This window comes from Epinephelus moara, chromosome 10 (genome assembly GCF_006386435.1).
Source record: "Epinephelus moara isolate mb chromosome 10, YSFRI_EMoa_1.0, whole genome shotgun sequence".
In the NCBI taxonomy this organism is placed as follows: Eukaryota; Metazoa; Chordata; class Actinopteri; order Perciformes; family Serranidae; genus Epinephelus; species Epinephelus moara.
This window is the reverse complement of record NC_065515.1, coordinates 33229371-33253859: the sequence shown is the minus strand read 5'-3', so window position 1 is coordinate 33253859 and position 24489 is coordinate 33229371. Positions and strand designations below refer to the sequence as shown.

Below are 24489 nucleotides of genomic sequence, written 5' to 3'. Positions count from 1 at the left end.
TTGTGGCATGCATTACAAATTCACAAAAACTGTAACCTCCCCCACTGATAACTAACCTGAACTAACACTTATCAGTCATCCTGATGAGTCGTCTACCTGTGAAAGTGTCCATGAAGCCTCCACAGGCCTTTGAAGGTCAGACAGTGAAGTTTCGACTGGCTATCATTCTCTCAGTAGCCACCACTACCTTACCAGACACTCACAGGAAATGCTTCATGACTCAGTGTATTCCTCGCATGAGACAATTTCCAGCACACTGGGGTCTTGATACATGGTCACAGAAAAACTTGAATAAGTTTTATTTTTAGTTGTTACAAAAGGTGTACATCAATCATAGGCCTATACTGTAGTATAGGTGTTGAAAACTTCTAATACCACTGGCATTGTGCTGAGGAATGTGCATTAGTTAAAGCCGAACTGTGTGACTTTTTCTGAACAGAGACAACTGTGGCAACAAGCAGAAAATACGGGTTAAGTGCTAAATCATTGCAAAACAGTAGCTCAAGTGGAGAAGAGCCATAAAGTCAGGTTAGTTTATTGAAGATAGCACAGTGTATTTTATTGCTTATGAATCCTTTTTATTTGTAGGAGGAAAACTGTGATGCTTTAATGTTCTTCCATTGATGCTGGAGCTAAGCAGTGGCTTGCCAGACAGTGAACAGTAGCAATTGGAATCAAGCTAAAGGAAACATCTTTTATCCACAAAGTAATTTCAACAAACTATTCCCAACAGAGGACGTCACATCCTTTTCGTCAGTAACACTGCAGGGACAAGCATGTAAAAGGTGACGTCTGTCAGACCAAAAATGCATTCATGAGGAGCAATTAAACCAATCACAACACTCAGCTGATGATTAAAAATCCAAGATTTGTTCGCATTACTTGTATCCAAACTTGTTGAATATTAAATACACTACAAGAACATTGGTACCAGATAAAAACAGCTCCTCACCTGCCATGTTCCAGACAATTATAAGGAATTAATAAGCATAATAATAAGTGTATACAAAGTACATCCAGCCTTGCCCGTCTTCTCTTCCTGTTTTGTCAGCCGGCATCCATTAAATGAGTGTCCCTTGCATCATTTATTCCAGCATTGCCATGGGATGTGTGAAAAGCTAAATGCAGTGCATGTGTGAATGTTAAAAACAGTGTTGCGTAAAAGATTATCTCAATAATTTACCATTAACTTTGTGTGAAAGAGGCTAAAGAAAATGATGGCTGTGTGTAGACTGGATGAGTAATGACCTATGAACTCTTTTTTTTTAAATATCTATTGTGGCTGAAAATGGTTCTTATAGCATTACAGTGTTTTCTGCAGTTCATATTTATGTAAAAAGAGACACAAGGAGATCTTCTATTTATAGGAGTTGTACATGAAACTACTGAGAGTCATATCACTTTCTGTATAAAAAATAAAACTAAAAAAAGACTCTTCCTTAGCTGGCCAGGTGCTGTGGGTAACATAATGTATAAACATAACCTTGAAAATGAAACAAGAGCTGAATTACCATTACTGCACACACACACAGTTAACCTCAGGCCGCCTGTCACACGTCCACTAACACTGGTCGAAGTGCAGGTGTGCATTGCTACAGATATGGGACATACCAGAATTAATGACCTGACGACAGAGCCTTTCAACATTAAAGGAATTCAAATAACACCTGAGAGTATTTGATTACAAGCTATACATTTACTGGCACAACAATAAATCCCTTCATTATCCAAACACATTTTAAGGAGGTTTTAAAAAAAAAAAAAAAAAAAAAATTGTTTTTCTTCTACCTACATGTATCTCCAAACAAAGAAAAATACACAAATATGAAAAATTCTCATTGCCCATAGAGAGGAAATGCCACAGCCATTATTGCTAATTGGTACAGTATAAAAAAGTTACGTTTCCAATTCCTAAACTCTGAGTGGTGATTTAATATTCCCAACATCTGCTGGTCCTTCTTTTTCATTTGCGTCTTCTTTCTGCAGATCCGTCAAAGGCACAAGCTGTGGATTATGTGTCGCCTTGTCTCCAAGATTCTGGTTTCAAAACAATAAGAAACAAAAACTGATGGACACCAAGATTATACAAACACACACACTGAGCAATAAAACTCAGGCGCACACTCCTTGAACATGATATTGATTTTTAAACGACTGTAGCAGTTGTCAAGCAAAGCCTTCTACAAGTTGTGGAGCTGTGATGCTACACATCTTATCCACCTTATCTGCCATAACTGTGTTTAAGTTATTTTGTTAAGCAATAACTTATTGAATCATTTTTTTTACCTGGTTATTGCTATGTAGGCTCACAGGTAGCTTCAGCATATCCCCGCATGTATTGTGCAGAAGGCAGGGACACATCCTGGACATTGTTCCAGTCTTAAAACAAACACAGACAGCCAACACATTCACACTTGTACATGCAGTGTCAGTCCAATATGACTAGTAATAATAATAAAGTAGTTTTAGGCTTAACAGGGATTCATTTTGTTAAATTATTTACAAAATGTATGTATACAACTTTCTGGAACAAAATCAAATCTGGAGTCTCCGGTGAAAACATGAAATGTGAACCAGAGTGTTACCCAGCCCAAGACAATACATAATGCACAGAAATCTTTACAAGGTTTTATTCATTCTCTTCTATTTCCTCACTTCCTATCCCCATTCTTTTATTCCGCCACCTCAGATAAAACGACGGCTAACAAAGTAATAAGCTCATGATACACTGTAATACTTACTCTGCGCTCTGATGGGACCTCCACGTGCTTTTTCTTCAGATCCCACCATAACAAACCCTCTTTGATCTGACTCCTCTTTGTTGGTCCTTTGAGAGAAACAACAGAATTTATTCAGTTTTCAATGTAATGTAATGAGATTAACGATTAACGACGCCACGATTAACAAGCAGCTAGAATTACTGCTTTGTGGTCAGGTTGCAGTTTTCATCCATTTTTGATCGGACTCATATAATACATGTAGTGAAGACTTTGAAGGACTTTAATAAAAGGTGTATTTTTTGGCATTGCAATATTGACATGTATGATTCCAGTGGATAATTTCCAGCGAGACACATACTGTCTTCACTTCGAGACTATTTTTACAAAGTGCAGAGTACAGAGGAATGATGGAGAGCTTCGTGCCATGGTGCAACTACAATCATCTGAAACTCAAAATCAGCAAAACTAATGACCTTATGGGCCACCAGGGGAGCAGGATATAAGACAAAGCTGTAGCCATGACAGTAGACACACATCTTCTAACCAAACATTACGATGTCACAGTGAAGTTGACCTTTGAAGTTGACCTTTCATCATTTTAGACATTTGTGTGAATTTTGTCAAAATAAGAGTATGAATTCTTAAGTTATGGCCAAAAACATGTTTTGCAAGGTCACAGTGACCTTTCACCGCCAAAATCTAATCAGTTCATCCTTGAGTCTAAGTGGACATTTGTGCCAAATTCTTGGGATGGATATCCATATAACAAAATGCCTTCTTGACACGGCTGTCACTGACATAGAGGCATGAAATGACGGCAAAGTTCACACCTCTCTGTACTGTATCATCAAAAATGGAACATTATGAGCTTTTATTGCACGGCGGTTATGTCAGATTGCACTGGGTGAAAGTTACTATGTGGAGAATACAGGCAGCTCAGTGTAGTTTATTGGCTTTAATTAAAACAGTAGCTCTGACTGCTGTGTCATCGTGTGTCAGCAGTTTTCACTTGTGTCTTTTTTTATCTTCTTACCTGTTGCGTAGCTCACTATCAGCCCCACTAGCACGACCGAACTAGTCGCCATGGCACCGAAGTAGAGGTAGGACATGTAGTAGAAGTTAAGCAGGCCTCTGTGATTATAAAAAAAAGTTTTAAAATATTTTTCAGTTGTAATGCTGTAGCATGTGAAGTACATAGTTCTATGTCAGGACTTACACCATCTGACACACCACATCCATTTAGGAATGTAGTCATCTTATCTTATTTTTACTTGTATTATTTCTAATAAATTGCTTCATCTTTAACAAATGTAAACCACCTGAGAAAAAACAGTTGTGTATCAGTGCAGGCCTTGGTGAACTCACTGACCCCTGGTCATAAGGGTGAAGCCGGGTGGAGATGGAGTGTTGGTCCTGGTGGTGGGTGCTGTTCAGGGTGACGTTGCTGGCTCCACACTCGCCTGCGTAGCTGGGCAGGACACCCATGATCTCCTCACTGGGTGGGTAAAGAGTTGAACCAACAGCCAGCCACAGAGAGACACAGAAGCCCACTGATATTCCCGCGAACGCCCCCTGAAAGAACAAGTACAGCTTTTAATGGCAGATGTTAGGGAACTTGAGGCAAACGTGAGGCGACACAGAGCCGGTCTTCGTCTGTGTTCCTTCGTTGGGTGACAGGGCTCCAAAAGAAGCAAAATCTTAGCTCTTAAAGCACTGTAAAGAAATGTTCAACATGAGACATTTTACAGTTAAACTGCTAGTTTAATTACATGTAGTTCAGTTCACTGCTTTGCACTGTAAATCAGTAACACCTAACGTCAGTGAAAGCTGTCATAAAATTACTTGTTGCTGATGACTGACTGATGGACTGATTTCCATAAAAACGGTCTGGTTGTGTAACAACATACAGCTGCAGAGAGAAAGGTGTATGTATGTATGTGTGTGTGTGTGTGTGTGTGTGTGTGTGTGTGTATTCAGATTGATCTGTTCTTGTTTTGTCTTGAATGTTAAATTTTTGTTTGATCTAGTTGAGGTGTGTATGGTTAACACTGAGGCAGAAAGTGTGAATATTTACATTTATATTAAGTTTATTGATGGTAAAATAAATAAATAAATAAATAAAAAAGTGGTAGGAGGACTTAATAATTATTCATTTCCTCCTGCTCCTTTTCGGACATGAAATACTTATGTTGTTAACTGAATATGTCTGCTGGGTATTATGGTTTTGTTTTCCTACTTATATTCTTAATTTTAATTTTCTTTGTCTGTTTGAAATAAAATAAAATCAGTTAAATCTTTTGTGATTCTCTCTGTAAGAGCTTTATTTTAAATGAAACTAAACAAGACGCCACATCTCTTCTACTGTTCTGCTAAGTCCACTTACTTACATTTATGATGTGGCTACAACATGGCTACCAGCATACATTGTTTTAGCGCTTCTTAAGCCACAAAGACAAGAAACAAACTCCTTAAGAAAGGAATGTGACACTGACCAGTGGCCAAGCGTTTGAATTTTTTTTTTTTTCTTACAATAGCTGACATTAATTCCTGATTGTTTTAGATACTGGATTAGTTTAAATGCAACATAACATGTTATCTTAATATGTTATAACATGTTATTTACAAATCATGTAAACTGTCTCTCATTTTTGGATACTACAGGTAATAGTTGATTTTTTTGATCTGTACATAATTTGAATAATTTTTACCACACCCAGGGATTTTCTCTTATTCCAGTTTCCCTGAATAAGAAAAGCAAGAAATGAACTGCAGTCTATAACACCGGACAAATCAAGCCACTCACCAGCCTGTTTGCTGCTGGGACAAACATCCCCAAAATGAATACGCCCAGTAATGGACCGCTGACCACACCCATGACTGTGAACGATCCCTGAGTAGACAAGACAAAGGCATTTCTGGAAAAAACCACCAAACGCACCACTGAGATTTTATGACATTAAATGCAACGTATATCTCTGTACATTGTGTTCATGTTACATTTTTACAATGGATTCAGGGTAGATGACGGAAGCTATACCTGAAGAACACCCCAGTCCAGGAAGGCGGACAAAGCAGCTACGGTGATACAGCCGACTCCGTACAAGAATGCTAAGAGAGACAAGAGAATAAATTGTGGCTGTGCAAAATGTTATGTTTGCATTCAACTTGGCTCCAAAATATAACAACAGGAGGTGGTATCATTTACTACTGAGTCAATGAGAAATATGAGGAAATGATGATAAAACATGATTTCTACTCCAAAATGTGAAAGGTGGTGCCAGTGAAAATCAAGTTTTCTTAATGTTTCTGTGTAAAACAAAAGAGATTTTTAAGAATACATACAAGAGTATAGAACAACTCATTATGTGGACGTTCGTGGTGAGAATCAACCTACACAGTCCTTTGGAAATGAGGATCAGTTTCTTCTGGGTCAAGTGGCGCAGGTGAGGTCGCAGCAGATCCTCCATGGTTACTGCAGCCATTGCATTGATACTTGTGGAGGCCGTACTGTGAAAAAAAACGTGGGCACAAGTTATACTACATCAGCTGCTCACCGACAGTGCTTACATACTAATACTCTTTCTTGTGATAATCACAGATACAAAAGAAGGGCAGAGTGCTCAAATGTGTGTCTTTAAGGTTTGTTACTATCATAAAACTACACAACGTTTTACTTTAAAAATTCTAGAAATGTATTTATCTTAGTAAATGAACTTGTGATCCTGTACCTATGAGAGCCACAGTATTTTGGTAGAACCACAAGAGACCGCCAAATGTAAAAAATTCAAAACCTAACACACTAAGGCTTTAATAGGCTGAATTAGTTCCCTGCAGTGGTAGGAAAAGTACTCATATTGTTTACTTAAGTAATACAACAAAAACATCCTCTATCACAGGTAAGAGTCATTCATTTAAAATCATACTGAGGGAAAGTAAACAACTATCAGCAGAAAGAAGTACTTAAAGCTACAGGTGGTGACTTTAATGAAGATAACCTTGTGTCATATTTGCTGAAACTGTCTAAATATTTTGAAAGAAGTACAGGAGAGACATGAATCCTCCCCTCCTACTGCCTCTAATGGTATTCACTAGAATCAGCAGCAACAACCAGCCAGGCCCAGGAGTCTCTGAGGGTCCACATATGCCCTGTTTCCATCAAGCAATACGGTACGTTTCAGTTCGGTTCAGCTTTTTTTCCGTTTCCACTGTGAAAAGTTGTGGATGGTACCAATGGAACCGTTCCGTACCGTCCCTATTTTCGGTCACCCCTCTGTTGGGGTACCTAGCACACAGATCTGGTACTAAAAGGTGGAGCTGTGAACACTGCAGTCCGTTGATTGGTCGATAGAGGACGGTCACTCTGATCAGGGACAAATTGTGTCTGTTTTTGTAACCGGCAACTTTTAAGGTGGAACATTTACTTGTAATGTTACTCAATGCATGACTTGACGACGTGAAACCATCAGCACACCTTAAATTTCAATGTGACAAGTTTGACCATTACCTTAGTTGTTTTTTTCTGTCTGTTTGGATGGCATACACTTTTAGTAATGAGTGGATCTTCAAATGTTTAAAAATATATATATTAATTTCAACCAGATTATGCGAACTCAATATATTCTAATCCTCGTTTGGAGAAAAAAAAAGCATCATGGAGCATCATTCCTGTGGGCTCCGGCTGGTTGTGCTTGCCTGAGAAGTACTACATCCACAAACTTTTCTTTAAATATTGGCAACATCACTAGCTCCTTTCTAAAAAGTTTTCAACCCAAAATGCTTGGGGCGGCTGCACTAAAAAAGCAGAGCACTCTGCAAAAAGACGCAGCACTTTTTGTCTAAGCCACTGCATATGCTCTCTCCTCATAGAGAACAATTAAAGAAAGACACTAGCACTGAGACAAAACACACTATGTGGATACAGGCTCTAACACAGCTGAGTAGTCTCTAATGCAGCTGTCAGTCATGTCAATCGCTCCGTGAACTGCGGTCAAACCGTCAAACTAGGCAGCGTTGATCAAATATGAATCAAGATTTTCTTACTGTATTGCATATTTGTTGCTACAAAGGTTCTCTGAAACATGTTTTAGTGTACTGTTCGTCCGGCTGGTGGGCGGTGCTTGGTACTCCCATTTTACTGTAGCCAACATGATGGCCAGGTCACAAACTTTCTCACTTTACAGCTAAACAGTACACTAAAATGTGTCTCTGAAACATTTGAGGCAAGAAATGTCCAATAAGATTTTTTTTCACAGATAATGTGTCTCATTTAGTGCATGTGAATATAGTGACAATTTCAGCAAATAAGAAAGAAGGTTTTTACTTGTAATTGAGTAAAAAGTATTTTCCTCTAAAATGTACTGAAGTATAAAACGGCAGAATATTACAATACAAGTACCTAAAAATGAAATACAGTACTGTGCAGTACTCAAATAAATGTACTTAGTTACTTTCCACAACTGGTTCCCATGTTAGGAGAAGGCCTGTAATAAGCTTCGTTTACAGAAACCAAGTTTGAATACCTCAGAGTCCCGCTGTATGCACAGGCAAGGAAAAGACCTGGAAATCCAGGGTGGTTTTTGAATATGTCCAACACGAAGTATGGCATGTACTTCATCAGACGATAGGGGGAAATGGTGACAAAGTAAATATCTGTGTTAGAAAAATATACTTTTCCAATTGTTCTTCATCAAATAAAACCAAATTCATTTGGTAAATGAATTATTTTCTCATTGTGTTGAGTCACCAGCCAATAATAGGTAACTTTTTTTATCCTTTTTACAATCTATAAAACACACTTTGACTTTCAGCACTGTTTGACCTTTATCACATCAAAGCACCAGGGTGGTAAACAGCTAAAGCAAATATTTGAGGTTTTAAGTTTTACATTATGTAGCCAAGCCAAACTTTATAATTTAAAATATGGAGGGTGGAAGGAGCATTTGGCAAAGAAAATCTTAGAGGTGCAGATTTTGAAACCTCGGTATAATATGAACCCTCCAGAGCATCATTTTCTGGTCATGGATCAATATGAGTGTCTTGTGTACCAGATCTGGGGCAGAAATCCTCCCAGACTTCAGTGGATCACAGCTGATGTAATAAGCAAACATGACGATGCCGCAGGTTGCTGCACTGCTCACAATGAGGCACAGACCCACTTGATTCACAAACAGCGCCCTGCAATCAAAAGCAAACATGATTGTAGTGACCCCGGTTTATTGTTGGAATTCTGCATTTCCACTATTGACTTACTTCTGTGAGAGTGTGGGAAAAATACACCTTCAGGTTTGCCTGATCATGCTTCTGGGATTAAAAAACTTTAATTTCGAGCACTGTGGTGAAATCTAAAGGGCTGTGGTATCTTTTAACGTCATTCTTCATGTAAAGTAAAGGCTTGACTGTCAACATGAAAAGTTGTCAGCTTCAACAAGATATTTTTATCTTACAGGGGAATATCGTCATGGAAATTTCAGGAAGTATACCTACTAAAAATAAGATATCAAATGCCTGATGACTAATTGCAAAGAAACAATGGGCTATCTGACAATATAAACAGCCTATTGAATACAACTCTTGTTTCACAAGGAACGAAACTATTACATTTCACTTCACAAAATTATGTCGACCTAAAACAAACAACTTGCTGGTATGTAGACGCCTTGGTAAATAATGAAACTGCTCTGCAAATCGGCTATTATTTTTCCACCTTCTATCCAAACACACTGGGGATTAAAAGAACATGACTCTCACTGTTATTCTAAGAAAGGGTGTTGTCTAGACCTGTCACTGTGGCTATAATGCATGTTTGAATATGTCAACTTCTTGACATCACATTAGTCCTCACCTGAAGCTGTTTTAGCATTAATATTAGCCTAATTGTCAACAGCACCATCGATTAATGGTGGGTCCATAGCATAACATCGGACTAAACTAATATTTGCTAAGACATCGAAACTTGAGGGCAAAGGCTAGAATAAAAGGATGTATCAGAGACAATGTAATGTGGCCAGTGACTGTGGCCATGCTAGCTGCTCTGTGAAGCTTGTGCTAATAATGTTAGCATTTTACATTTGTTTGGAAAATGTGTTTAGTATAAGACAGTTGTTTTGTCAGTGAACCTTGTGAGCAGTTATGGAGCCGAACTTTGTGCCGTTACCTTGGTTAAATGTTGCTGTTGTCACTGGCATCATATGAGTAGAGGAAATATACACTAGCTGCTAAGCTAACTGATACAATGTAAAATGCCATAGGCTCGTACAAATAACATTAGCACGTTGTATTTGTGGGGAAAAACGTGTCCAGCAAAAAAAAACAAAAAAAAAAAACAAGCTTTGTCTGTGAATCCTGCAAGTTATAATTAAGCCCATTTGTGTACTTGCGTTTGAAATTGTTGCTATTGTGCCGCGTGTAATGTGTGTGCCGCAGCCAAATGGTGGTTTGGAGGTGTAATTGCAGAGTGACACAGACAAACCAGGCACAAGTATAAATGCTCACAACGGCATAGGCCACATGCGTATGCTATGGCGTAGGTTCTGCATCGAGCTGACGCATAAGGCCCAATCCCAAACTCCCCCCTTGTCCACTACCCCTTAGCCCTTGGCCCTACCCCTAGCCCTTGCCCACTACCCCTTGGCCCTCGAAATGAAGCAACGAGGGGTAGGGGTTGAATTTTTTCCCTAGGAATTGGGACACCACTCACTACGTCACTGCGTTGGTTACGTTCACGCATACGTAACTATTTTAAACAGGAAGCTGCGAGCCATCTACATTTCCAATCAGCATCTACAATGGAGTCTCCAGTTGAGTTCATCTTACCGATTGCGTTTGCATTATTCATCATGCTTCGTTTGACGAACGACAGACGACAGGGGACTTCTGCTAGCTAGATAGCTAGCTAACCAGCTAACAATACGAGGCAGCATAGTTATACTAGCTGGCATGTTATCGTAATGTAAAAAATCCAATAATTTTGCAGAACAGGACAGATGACAGACGCCAGCTAGTGCGAGCTAGCTAGCTAGCTAACAAGCAACTTGATGACGGTAACATTAGCTATGTATGAACTTTTTCCCCGTCTCTTGCTCAGTGGTAGCCATGGCGACCTCTACCCCTCGCTGGCAAGTCAGCATCTGAAATCCCTCGCTCTGAAGGGCTAGTTTCATACCCACTACTCCTCGTTATGCCCCCGACCCCTACACGCAAAAAGGAATTGGGACACCCCTACCCCTCGCAAATGTAGGGGTAGGGCCAAGGGGTAGGGCTAAGGGGGGGTATTCGTAATGGGCCCTAAATCTGCCCTAGGCTAAGGGTCACTTGAACTCCCAACTTAAGATATCTAAATGCAAATAGGCTCAATGGGTACCCATGAGTATCCCCTAAACTCGAGAAGGCTTGTTAAAAGTAAATGTTTTGTTCTTTACAATCAGTGTACTTCAAATGAAAGCTGTATATTTGTCTTTCAAAGGAAAAGACCACCAGCCTTTGAGGAACAATGAATTGCCTAACATGTATAGATACATCACACATTACAACAGGAATGTTGTGGAACTTAAAATGTTAACTGTCCTAATATTAGTCCATGCATTAGATAATTCAATCAATAATAACTTTGAAATAAGAAACCAAAGAAGATGCTATTCCTTAGGTTTCACATTGGCATAGTTTTCAACTAGCCTATAGCTATACTACAAAAGCATAATCTAAATCCTGAAATTCAGTTATGGCTTTTGAGCGGCTCCATCTGGCCACCCCTGTGAAAAAAATTCTGGGGGTGCCAGTGAGCTAGAGAAAAAGCCAGGATCACCAAAGTCAGTAGTATTCGTACTCTGGGGACCATGAATGTCTGCACAAAATGTCATGACTATCCATCCAACTTTTAAATTCCAATCAGTCACTGAATCTCTACCAGCTCCAGAGTTGCTGCTCTGTTGATTGCATACCCAGGGTTCAGGGAGAATAGAAAGTAGCCAGTTGATTGATCAGGTAGATGTGTCCTCACAAGAATGAACATAACACACACAACAAGAATCATGATTTAACTGTCTCTGTATTGACCAGGACAATCTATGTCCATGTCTCTCGTTAGTACTTGAATAGGGATGTCCATTGAGACAAAGTTGGAGTCAGCACAAAAAGGTGCAGCAGAAGAATTCTCAGACTGAACAGGGATACAACACACAATGTTTGATGAAGTGGATGTCGTTTTGTGAAAGTGTGAAAGTGAAAAATGCTAATACCAAAAATACACTTGCACAGCATGTTTAGTTATTGATGTATTTGTTTTAGGCTGTGTTTGCTTGATTAGTGTCTTAGCCTGTTGTGCACTGTTTATTTTCCTGTTCTGACACCAAGCCTGAAAATGTCTCTTTAGAAACCTGCAGGTGACCTCACAGACGCTACATTGCTGTGTTTCTACAGTCCATGAACTCAACCCAAATTCAATTCAAATAACTGTTTTAAATACTCGATACAATAGATCTTTATGTGAATGACAAACAGGTCCCCACTCACCACTGGGCATCTCTTTCTGTTCTGCAGGAGATGTAGCGCTGGACTTGAGCTTGGTTTACCCCGTACATTGACAGCCACACCAATGCACCCCCAACAGTCAGGCTCCAGAAAGTATAGCGCTGCCGTGGGTCAACACTAAAACTGGTGAAAAACAATATTGAAGAAATCAGTGACGCTCCACTTTTTACAGCCTCTTTCCATTTTAATGACTGGACTTTAAGTATAGTTGACAAAAACATCTTTTCTTTAGGTCCACTTACTAGCTTCCTCATGGATGCAAAGACTTCATTTACAATTTACAATTTCATCCCATATACAACCACCTGATATCACATGACTGAAGTTCCATGCAAAGGTCCAGTAATGACAACTGAGCAAACAATGAGACGTGGCTGAACAGCCCAACTGCCAGATGAAAATGTTGGCAGTTTATTAATTTTTTTCATATGTATTATATCAACATTTCTAAATTAGTAGGCAAAATGCCTGCCAAACTGCAAACTTCTTCTGACAACTGTCTGAGACCAGCAAACAACATAACCAAACATCGCTGTGTTTCCTCCCGGCAGAGTGCCGTGAAAAGCGGTTGTTTTTTACTATCTTGGCATTTCCTGCCAAGATAGCACAACTAGAAGTGAATAATTTAGGCCAAAACATATTTTTCTAACCATAACCAAGGGGTTTTTGTCCCTAAACTTAACCACAAGTTAATCACAGCATTGTTAAAATGTTAAGTTTCATCATATCCACAACATAATAATGTAAAAATGTAAAGTATCAACATTTAGCGTGGTGATTCGGTTGGGATGAAAGCTCAAGAAAAAGCTGGAAAGTGGACCAGGAATTAAGACTGTTTTGGTCAAACTTGTGTTACCCAGGTAAGGAATGTGCTTTTGTGCCTAACTGTATAGTTTTTTATTTTCTATTTTTTTGTTTTGTTTTGTTTGTTTGTTTGCCAAAATGAAGGAAAAAACTAAGAAAGTAAGTAATACAATACAATACAAGTTGTATTTTTTTAATATCACCCTAGAACTTTCAATTGATGCATCATCATCAAAAGGTTTCTTGATACTACTGCAAAGGAACTATAATAGGACTGTGACAAGATTTTAGTGTGTGAGCATTTCATTGTGCACTAATGTGGAGTTATCCAGTCATTTATGTGTTGAAGTGAAAGGAGAAAAAAAAGCATTTTTACTCATCAAAATTAATACGTGATCCGTTTTTGGCGATCTCCAGTACCACTGCGGGGCCACCAACAAGAACTGTGCCATAGATGTAAATGGCAACAAAGCCCGCAAACATGACAATGATCTGGAACACATCAGTCCAGATCACAGCTTTCATGCCACCCTGTTACAGACAGACGATGGAAGAGACAGGCAGGAAAACATACCACAACATCTGTGACTTCTTCAATAAAAACAAATGAAAGGTAAGGTGTGTTCTTCACTTATGCTATTCCACCAGTTTCAGTGGGTGTTACAAACTTGAGAGAGACTAGTTTTTCATGCTCACCAATTAAAGAGGGCATGCTTGTCTTAGTGTTTTTGAAAAGTTCATAAAATTGGAAGGGGGTTCATCCAACAAGCACTTCAGATGAAACATATTGATATCTTACACAAAACCAGCTCTAGGAACCAATGCCTCCAAAACAACAGATGTATAAAAATTTAACTGCCTCCTCTAACTGTGGCACTGCTAAGAGGACGCAGTAACATTGACCAAACTGCTGACATACAATGCTAAATCTTTAATAGCTAGAGTGACGACATTACTGCAAATGTGTAGCCTTTTCTAAAAGGATTGGACTTCTTTCAATTCGCATTCTGGATGCACCTTAAAAAATCAACAGAAACCAGTCCGGCCTGTTTAAGACTGACTCAATGTGCCATGCCGATTTGATGAGATGTAAGGAAATCCTTACCAGTGTGGTGTACAGGGTACAAATGATCCCAGTAGAAAACAGAGACACCCACATGTTGAGACCAGTTGCTGAAAAAACATCATCGGTGTTAATGATCAGTGTTTAATTTACCACCTTCCTTTTACTTGTCATTATTAGTGTTTAAAAAGCGTTCACCAAACTGTGATGACTCTCAATGATTTTGATTTTAAAATGTGTTAAAAAAATTAAACACACTGAGTTTTAAAGTTCTGCAAGTACTCTCTACAGCAGTTCTTTAAAACTTGCTATTTAAACTTTCATTAATTCACTCACAATGTAGATGAAGCTGTAATGAGATTAAATTTGCATTGGTGTGGTTGTTTGCCAACGAATTAGTATCGACAGCAAGCTAACATTATACTCACAAAATCATAAGGATGGGTGTGATGTTTTTTTCAGTTTGTAGTCACATGAAACCTATAAAAATGTCTATATAATTTCCCTCCTGGGCATCAAACAGGCCTTGAGCATGTCAGAAATTCAGCAGAATAACAATTCATTACAGCGCACTGAAACACACCACACTGCAATATATCGCTTTCATATTTAAATATAATTAACACCTCTGCAGCTCATATTTATCCAGTGATGAAAGAAGTGCTCAGAAGTAAATGTTTTGCATTCAAAACTTTACCCTTGATTGTTGGTTTCTGTTCGTAAAGACGCTCACCAGAGAAAGTACAGCCAACCCCAGATATACATGGACAAAGTGACACCTATCTACACAGGTGTGCCTTTAGCTGGCTTTTAAAAGAGACCAGAGAGTCAGCAGATCGTAAGGGAGTAGGCAGAGCATTCCAAAATTTGTGTGCTATGGCCGCCAAACCTCGATCATCAGGTGTCTTAAGGCGAGTATGAGGGACAGACAACAAATGTAGCGTATTAAGTGCAAGCTGAAGAATACAGGTGAAGTATCTCAGCTGCATAAGAGGGTGCCTGGCCGTGTAATGCTCTGTAAGTAAGAATGAGAATTTGAACTGGATCCTAAACACAACAGGGAGCCAATAAAGGTATTTTAGTACAGGACACTACAGTACAACATCTATCTAAACTAGTTAGTAGTCTTGCAGCAGCATTCTGGATTGCTTGCAGTCGAGCAAGAGCAGACATACTCAGTGAGGAGAAAAGTACATTAGTCAATATGAGATGATAAAGGCATGTCAAAACATTTCCAGTTCAGCAGTTGAAACGACAGATCTCAGTTTACTCATATTTCTCAAGTGGGAAAAACAAGATTTGGTCAGGTGCTTTACATGTGTATCACATAACATTGATGGATCAAATATTACCCCTAAATTACGTAGGTTTGAGTGAGCAGCAGAGGAAAGAGGCCCAATACTGCATAATAAGGGGGACAACTGCAAGTTTGCAACTTTACTGCAAGTAAATGATATGCAATGTTATATCTGTTCATTATTTGTCCTAATGGTAGCAAATATAGAGAAAATAGCAGAGGCCCAAAAACCAAGCCCTGCGGGACACCACAGGACACAGGAGAGGAATCAGATACGAAGTTACCTATAGAGGTGGAAAACCAGTCTAATGCTTTGCCTGTTAGGCCAATGCAGTCGCATTTACAACCTATTGTATAGCAATCAAAAATCCAATTTTTCCTGATGTACTCCAAAATCTAATGGAAAAATCCCACAGGCTTTTTGGCAAGGGAACCAGGGCAGTGCTAACTTTCACTTCGGCTAAAAAATGTCATCCCTTTAGTGCTCTATTAATAATGTGACTCTGCAAAGGGAAACAACTAAAGCTGTCAAGATATATGTAATTGAGTGAAAAGCACAATATGTGCCTCCAAAATGTAATGGGTCTGTTACCACAGGTTTGTCTTGCCAGGTCTTAGTGGTGGGTGTAAAAATGCTGGAACTCTCTGCTGGAAATACACTTAAACATGTAATGGAGTTGTGAATTCATGCTGAAAGTCAAGTATTATAATGATGTGATTGACCAAATATCAAAGAATTGTGGGAATTACAACCCAAGGTGCATCTCTCCTACCTTGGTTAAGGATCAAGGCAGGTGCATAGATGACAATCCCTGTATATAGCAGCTGGGAAAAGGAAGCAAAATAAATGAGCACACACAACAACAATCAAAGAGTTGTACAGGTGATACTTGCAAAAAGAACGTGCATGCCAGGAGTTAAATTCACTTGATGAATTGAGTCTGAGTCAAAGCAAATATTTGTGTGACGAACAGGTGAGGATTTTCACGAGGGCCACGAGGGCCATGACCCTCGTGCCCTCCTCATTTGGCCCTGTGCCCTTGAAAAAAATATCTGCCCTAAGGCCACAGTGGCCTTGATGCCCCGCCCGCACTGCCCCAGGTGATTTTGCGGTTTTCTCCTCTGCCTCTTTCCTGTCAACACGGCTATGACACCTGTGTCTATTGAGAAAAAAATGCGATGACATTCTGGATTCTTAATGGGCAACATCAAATGAGACGATGCGTACATCACCAGTGGGGGGGTTTGATTAGAGCCTGGCATGAACCGCTCGGATGGGCTGTAACGACAGTTTGACATTATTCTATCACCGGCCAACCAGGAGACTTCATCAAACGCCCGGGCAGGGATCGGTACCGAGACCCGGTATTAAACAACCCAAGGCAAGTTTAATCAACACCGTAATAACAGTAAGCTCCGCCATTATCTGTGACACTTTTTAAAGTTTCGGTTTCATGTATCATCATACTGCAGCCTCTCTCTGCATGTCACCCCTCACAGCGCGCGCGCACACACAGACACACAAAATGAAGGGAATATAACTTCAAGATGACTCTAGTTAACGACAACTACACTTGTTACTGTGAGTAAGTGCAATAAAACCTCTGCCAGCCAAGCCAATACTTTATCAATACATGTGATCAGCATGTAGAAAGCAATATTTCAATCTGCTCTGTCCACAGTCTCTCATTCACCGCTATTATTATTTACGATCGCGGTCGACACAAGCACATCGCACTCGCGGTGCTAATAGCAAAGTGTTATAGACTTAAAACTAAAATGAAAGCTGTCTGTATGTAGACTAACACTTTATCTGAACATGTACCTGAGGCAGCCGACCTGCAGACAGTGAGAGTCCTCAGTAGAGGAGGGACAGAGAGCAGGATGAATGACTGATACTGATGTTTGTCTTCATGCTGAGATAACGTGACTTTCTTCACTTAGTATTGTGATGTCAGGAGGAATATTTATATTNTATCATGTACACTCAAAAAAATATTTAGGCCTAATATTTAAGATTGTTTGCTTATAAATACATGAACCTGGTTGTTCTATATTTAAAACACATTGGGTTTATTAGTGCTATTAAATAAATCACATTATTACTTATTATACTCATTATTACTTGAGCTTGTTTTATTTACTCATTTCACAGATAGGTATACATCGTTAGTCCTTCAATTCATTATGAACGTGGACTTAAAATCATTGTTTTATTGTATGGCCTTGCTGCCCTGGCTTTTGGCTTTTGTGCCCTCAAAAAATTGATAACATGAAAGGCCAAGTGGCCTTGCCCCTAAAATGACGAAATTCCAGGCCTGGTGACGAATGTTCCGAAAATGTGGCATCTTCTTTAAAAACACTGAATACAACTTTGTTTCAACAAGGCAGACTGCACAGTGATGTCTTGCTTACCGTTGCCACCACAAATTGGACACTCCCCAGCAGCTGCATCCCCCTGCCAAATCTCATCTTCAGATACTATGACAGGCAGACAGCTGGAGTTAGAACACAGTATCTCTGCGCACATCCCTCATCTCCTCTCACCTCATATTCATCCCACACATCAGACCCACAGGTGCACTTCAACATTGTGTCAGAGAAATTCTGCCTTTCTTTCTACACTATGATTGGTTAGAAATACCTACTCTTATTTTGGGTAATTGAATTCCTATTTTTTTTGTGTTTAGTTTGTTTAAACCCTCAACTTTAACCATTCTCTTGTATCTAATTCTTGTGGGACATCTAATTTTTACATAGTTTGGTCCAAATCTACTACCATTACCATCAAAAACTCATAAAACAGTACTTTGATGACTCTTTAAGAATTAATTGCTTCTAAACAACACAAATGAAAATGTTTAAATTTTTGCTGATAGGTTACGTGAAACCACTCCACATTATGCTCCTTTTCAATTCATGACAATAACTGGGCTAATAACTGGAGTCTTATTATCACCTGATTGGTGCTGGTGATGCCCAGTCGAAAGAAAACTGGCAGGAAGAGGAAAGCTGTCAGCAGGGAGTTGATGCTTTGTCCAAGGCACATGTAGAGGAATTTAAAGCCATAGCGAGAGGCCTCGGAGGGAACACCCAGAACCTGGACTGCCGACATAAAACTGGCACAGAGCGACAGTCCAACGGGCACTGCCGGCATGCTCCGACCCCCTGTGAAGAAGTCATCAGCAGTGGCGTCCCCTGGTCTCTTCTTCAGGGCCTGGAAGAGTCCGATGGCCATGGAGACCAACAACATGGCAGCAAAGACTGCATAGTCGGCCAGGACAAAGCCTGCAGGCTGCTCTTCCATTCTGTTACTTTGATACCTTTGTAGTTTGGTTGATGCAGATCTGTTACAGTCAATTAGAGTCTATTAGTGACCATGATGGAGACACGAGGCATGAATGTGATTTACTCTTGGTGAAAGCTGTAGAACTTCTAAAGCTCAAATGTGTCTTCCTCGTTACAGCATGTAGCAAAAAGCAAATGTGGGGCATCACTAAATGTAGAAATTTCTTATATCTATGTAACTTAATACTTTAGAGTGTAAAAGAATAACATTTGTTAAGCTCCCCAATGACAAAGACTGTTGTAGTGTAGGACATAGAGCGGACCGTCCACTAATTCCACAATGTTGGCAGTTGGATCCCTTGTCTTGCTGTCCATGTGTCAAAGTGTCCTCAGGTAAGACACTCCCCCAATCCCAAATGGATCCCTTACAGACTTGTTGACTCAAGCCCTAAGCCCCTACAGACCAAGGACCAATTCCATTTCTTCCCCTTAGCCCTTGTCTTGGCCCTTCCCATTGGTTTTGCGCATTCACGTGAGGGGAAGTGGTGTCCCAATTCTCCATCAGTGCTCTGAGGGTTAAGCTGACACACTGAAGGCTATGGGTGTGCGAATGAGAGGTAAGTCGCTATGTAAATGTAGTTCATTTATCAACAAAAAAGTTACATTAACATCCTTTTTTTCTTACCAAAATGCAGCCTCAGATCTTAATTCTCAATATATTTTTCCAAGTGTATAAAGGTTGAAATTAATTGGGGTAAAGAAAGTTAGAGAGGGGCGTCAGTGGCTTTGTGGATAGAGCAGGCGCCCCATATACAAGGCTTTTGCCGCAGCGGCGTGGGTTTGACTCCAGCCTGTGGCCCTTTGCTGCATGGCATTCCCTCTCTCTCTCTCTCTCTCTCTCTCTCTCTCTCTCCCCTTCACACTTAGCTGTCCTATCAATTAAAGGCAAAAATGCCCAAAAAAATATCTTGAAAAAAATAAATAAATTAGAAAGTTATAAGTATCCTCCTACAGCAGCACAATGTCCTCTCATTTAAGCAACATTGGTACATTATTCAAGTCAATTTTCAATTTATTATTGTTAATAATCTTTAGTATGTAACTAACCTCTGATAACTGATCCAGAGCTGATAAGAATGAAGGTACTGCAGATTAAAGGTGGTCAGTTAAATGAGTTGAAAGAGTTGCAGCAAATAAGTAAGAAGATTAGTTTCAACACTTGCAAAGTTACCTGCACTGCATTTGTTTAATTGAAACTTGAATTAAAATCTTAAAAGACTCACCACTGTTGCTCCATTCCGTCCTGTTGCTTCCACTCAGTGAAAGAGGAATGTGCTGACAGTATCAGCAGCTGCTTCATCTCGCGTGCGGGCATGCGTGAACTCCTTTCCCTCCCTCTTCTGCTCTATAGAAGTAACTCAGGTGTGTTTAATGACAAGGTGGTTGCGTAGTCATATATATTTATAGTGGAAAGGAAAGTGATGGACAGGTGGCTCATGCTGATCATCTTAAGGACTTTCAGGAGCCTGAAAGTAGTCGGCTGTGTGTGTGTGTGTGTGTGTGTGTGTGTGTGTGTGTGTGTGTGTGTGTGTGCTTTATGATAACGTTTACTTTGTGTGCGTATGAAAGATGTAATGTTATTCTGTATGATTACTGTCTGGGTTCCGAGTTTAGTCTTTTCACCATGTAAGACTTTCTGTACTGTACTGTAATAATGTGCTGATTAATTTCTTTATCCATCAGTAATTGTTTAGGCTATAAAATGTCAGAAAAATAGTGAAAAGTCTACATCATAATTCCCAAGAGCTCAAGCTGGCTACCTCAAATGTCTTGTTATGTCTGACCACCAAAAAGATATTTAGTTTATTATCATAAAAAAAATCATAAAACATTAAAATATTTACATCTGAGAACCTGGAACTACAGAAATTTTCACAATTGAGAGACTTCCAAAATATTAATTGATCATGAGAATCAATCTATAGGCTATCTATTTCCCTTATTTGATCTCAGTTAAGAAGGGTAATCCTCGGGCACATGCACAGTTAGACCCCAGGTGATGCTCAAGCATTTTTTTGCTGGCAGACGGAAACTTTGCACTTTGCATTTGCACGATTTTTTGTGCGTGCAAAAAAGCTAAGCTTATGTTTTATTTTATTTATTTTTTGTCGTTATCTATTTGTATTGCCTTTGCAGCTGTTGTCAGAGATAAAATTAGATCCAATTTTTATTGAAAAAAAGTTAAAATCTCTCCACCAACCAGTAGCTTTTTCTATTTTGATGTTGTCGATGCTGATTTCCTCAATGAAGTAGTTATCCATTATCTTATCTCAAGGCTATTATCTTATCTGTCCTCTGCTACTTGTGCCCTTGACCCCATGACTTGCAGTTTTCTGAAGATGGTCTTTGACTGCACCTAGTGAACCTCTCCCTCGGAGTGGCTGTATCACAGTGACTTCCAGCATTGCTTTGGTACGAAGAAAAGCACATTTTCAATTGGTTTATCTTCAGCTGTGACACTTAAGATCCTTTTAAATTGGCTTCTGATTAGGGCTGCCACGATTAGTCGACTAATCGATGACTAATCGACTATTAAAATAATCGGTGACTATTTTAGTAGTCGACTAATCGGTTTGAGTCATTTTTCATAGAAACGTACTATAAAAGTACCCCAAAATTCTCTTATAACAGCTTCTTACGTTCAGATATTGGCAGCGTTACACACTCTCCCGTGACAGTGAACTAAAACCCTTTGCCGTGAGTATGAAACAAGACATTAGATGACGTAATTTTGGGGTTTGGGCGAGACAGGCCGACATTTTTCAAAATTTTAACACATTTTTCGATGAAATGATTAGTCGACTAATCAAAGAAATAATCGACAGATTAGTCGACAATGAAAATAATCGTTAGTGGCAGCCCTACTTCTGATCAAACGTAACACAGAAAGCTCTGTTAAATGATATCAGAATAGATTTGAAAACCAGATAAAAATTTATAATGGGACATATTGATCTCAATGCTGCATTATATAGTCAGTCATGATCTGTTTATAGAAAGGTTAGAAATATTGGGCTCTCTAGCATATTTCTACTAATTTAGGTCTTATCAGGTCAAGATAACCTTGTTCCCTTTGAGAAGTTCTGATCAGAAAGAGGAAATATTTCTTGTGGTGTGCCCCAAGGTTTAGTCCTGGGCCCAGTTCTTCTCTGTCTATACATTCTGCTATAAAGGACATAGGTTTGGTTTCAGAAGTGGAGGGAACACAAAAAGATATACACAATAAAGTATACATAAATTGGTCATTGCACTGTCTGCACTAATGTTAGTATAAGTTACAAACATAAAAGTGGAAATGCTAAAAAGGTTTATGCACTAACCCTACTTAAAATCATGTTTAGTCTTCTTGATAGAGTTCTAATAATTTAGGATAGATGCTGAATTTGCACCATCAAAAACACTGTGCTGTAATGCTTTGATTGATGCTCAATTCTAATGTCTTTTTAAGGCAGGAGTAGGCAACCTGTGGCTTCGAAGCCACGTGTGTCTCTTTCACCGCATCCATTTTTTGCCCTTTGGCAAAACATTATATATAGAAATTAATGACAGCTAGGTATTTATGAAAATTTTAATTTTAAATTTTCATTGTCGTAGTCCAGTTGTAAAAATGTGTAGCCTACTGAATAAAAAGTGTTACATTTGTGTAGACATTTCATCAGCTAATTGTGCGTCATATGGCCTATCACCTTTTCTTTTAATGTTTTTTTTTTTTTAAACCTTTATAGGGGTGGCTTGCCTTGAATCTCACTAGCTAAGCTTGCTATGGATTCCAGATAAAATAATGGTCTTGGAGGACAATAGAGAATTTAACAGTGTGTGGCAAACACTTTGCTTTTACCACCAACCCTACAAAGTTAAAGTACCCAGTAATCATATATAGCCCACTAGTAGTCACTTTGTGGTAAAGCATTAATAAATGCTCATTTAGACTTATTAGTAATGTTGTTAGGCAAATTTAGACTTACTGTTACCTTCATTACAAGGCTCAGATGTGTTTTGTGGCTCCAGGCAGGTTATTTGAAAGCTTTTTTGGCCAAAAATGACTCTTTATAGTAGAGGCTGCTGATGACCCCTGTTTTAGGGGAATATAGAGCTCCCTCATCTGGAATATGGCAGCTGGACAGTTGGAGGACACTGTTCAGACAGAATTTAGAAAAACCTGAAATTAAAAAAGTGAGAATATCATTGTCTATTCCTCAAAAGGAAGTTAAACTCTTGCCTGCCGTGTAACATTCTAGTTCAAAACTGGGACTCAGTTGCAGAATAAACATATGAAGGCAGCTAGCGACGGCAGAAAAGTCCATTCAGGGAAATCACACAAAAAGCAGAGTCCATAAATGAAACAAGCAGAGTCAAAAACCAAGAAATCAAACATGAGGAAAAGGCTGGAACACATGAACACACTAGCGTAACAGTGACACTCTGGCAACTGAATGGAGTAAACACTGGGCTTTAAATACACAAGGGTTGATTACTAAGTCCACACAGGTGAGTTGAACAAGACACAGGTGAAACACATGGACCTTTTTGACATCCTAGCAAAACCACAGGTGAAACTGAAAACATTAACAATGGCTCAGTTCCATTAAGAATGCCAGCGAGCTGTTCCAATGAGCCAGCATGCACAATACCAGCACCTCCCCTGAATGGACTGCTGCTCTCATTAATGTCATTAAACACACCTGTGCTTTTCCTACCATGACACGTCAAAATGTCTGCCGTGAAATAAGGTCTATTGGGTAATTAACAAAGGCAGGAAAACTCAGGAAGTAAAACAGTCATATTTTAGTCATAGAGGCCGTTTACACGTACACGGTGATTTTGATAAACGGAGACATCTTCCTTCATTTGTGCCCTTTGTTTACACGCAAACGGAGATTTCTCCTCTGAAAACGAGTCTTTCTAAAAACTCCGGCCAGAGTGGAGATTTTGGAAAACTCCGGTTGCGCGTTTGCATGTAAACTGAGATAAACGGAGATAAACGGAGTTATAGGCAGTCGACGTCACAGTATGCGCCGGAACTTGCGCCTGTGTCAAATGTGCGACCTATGTTGCTATGGTGACAATGGATACATGGAAGGCTTGAGCTTCTCGTTACACGGCCACCTACAGGTTTGGCATGCTCTTGTGTATATATACACGGGTAAGTGTAAACGAAGATCTTTTTGAAAACGGAGACGGTGAAATGTCCGTTTATGAAAATAGCCGGCCACGTGTAAACGGCCTCTCAGTCATATTTATTAGCTCTTCACCACAATTGTAGTATGGAGTACAAACAAGACAAAAAACAAAACAAAACAAATGGTAAACAGTCAGAATGAGTCATCACAGATCAAAATAAAGGACCAACCAAGGCAACCAAGCCTGCACTCAAGTTTGACTAAACACCAACACATGATGAGAAGACATTTCAAAATAAAACAGGAGGTAGACACAAACACATGAACATAAACTTGACAGAATATCACATGCAGTGAAGTTCTTACATCTATAAACGTGCTTTGTCTATGAAAAAGTGTAAAAAAGACAGTTTCATGCGCCATGTGCACCAGAGTATTTCTTGGCTAAAAGCAACTCTCTTCCTCTCAGCAAACAAATAGTCTGTCACGAAACCATCTGCAAAATAACAAAGATTGGGTTTTGCTGTGTCACTGTCCACGCCTGTCATGATGTGATACAACTGACAGCACAAGCAGTTACACAAAAACATCACATAAGGAAAATCATAAAAC

The 24489-nt window shown here is 39.3% G+C and overlaps 1 protein-coding gene across 1 annotated transcript; it reads right to left on the bottom strand.

The window, feature by feature from the left end:
* On the bottom strand, positions 1-19998 carry slc5a5 (solute carrier family 5 member 5). The gene is made up of 17 exons (XM_050055676.1): positions 19981-19998; positions 18369-18756; positions 17825-17890; positions 16183-16234; positions 14155-14222; positions 13426-13580; positions 12228-12368; positions 8765-8894; positions 8240-8328; positions 6115-6227; positions 5758-5828; positions 5524-5610; positions 4090-4292; positions 3754-3851; positions 2742-2827; positions 2287-2379; positions 1-2037 (listed from the first exon to the last, which is right to left on the bottom strand). Exons 2-17 carry the CDS (start codon positions 18714-18716, stop codon positions 1912-1914), a joined length of 1926 nt encoding a protein of 641 aa, XP_049911633.1. The 5' UTR covers positions 18717-18756; positions 19981-19998; the 3' UTR covers positions 1-1911.
* Between the last annotated feature and the right edge of the window lie 4491 nt (positions 19999-24489).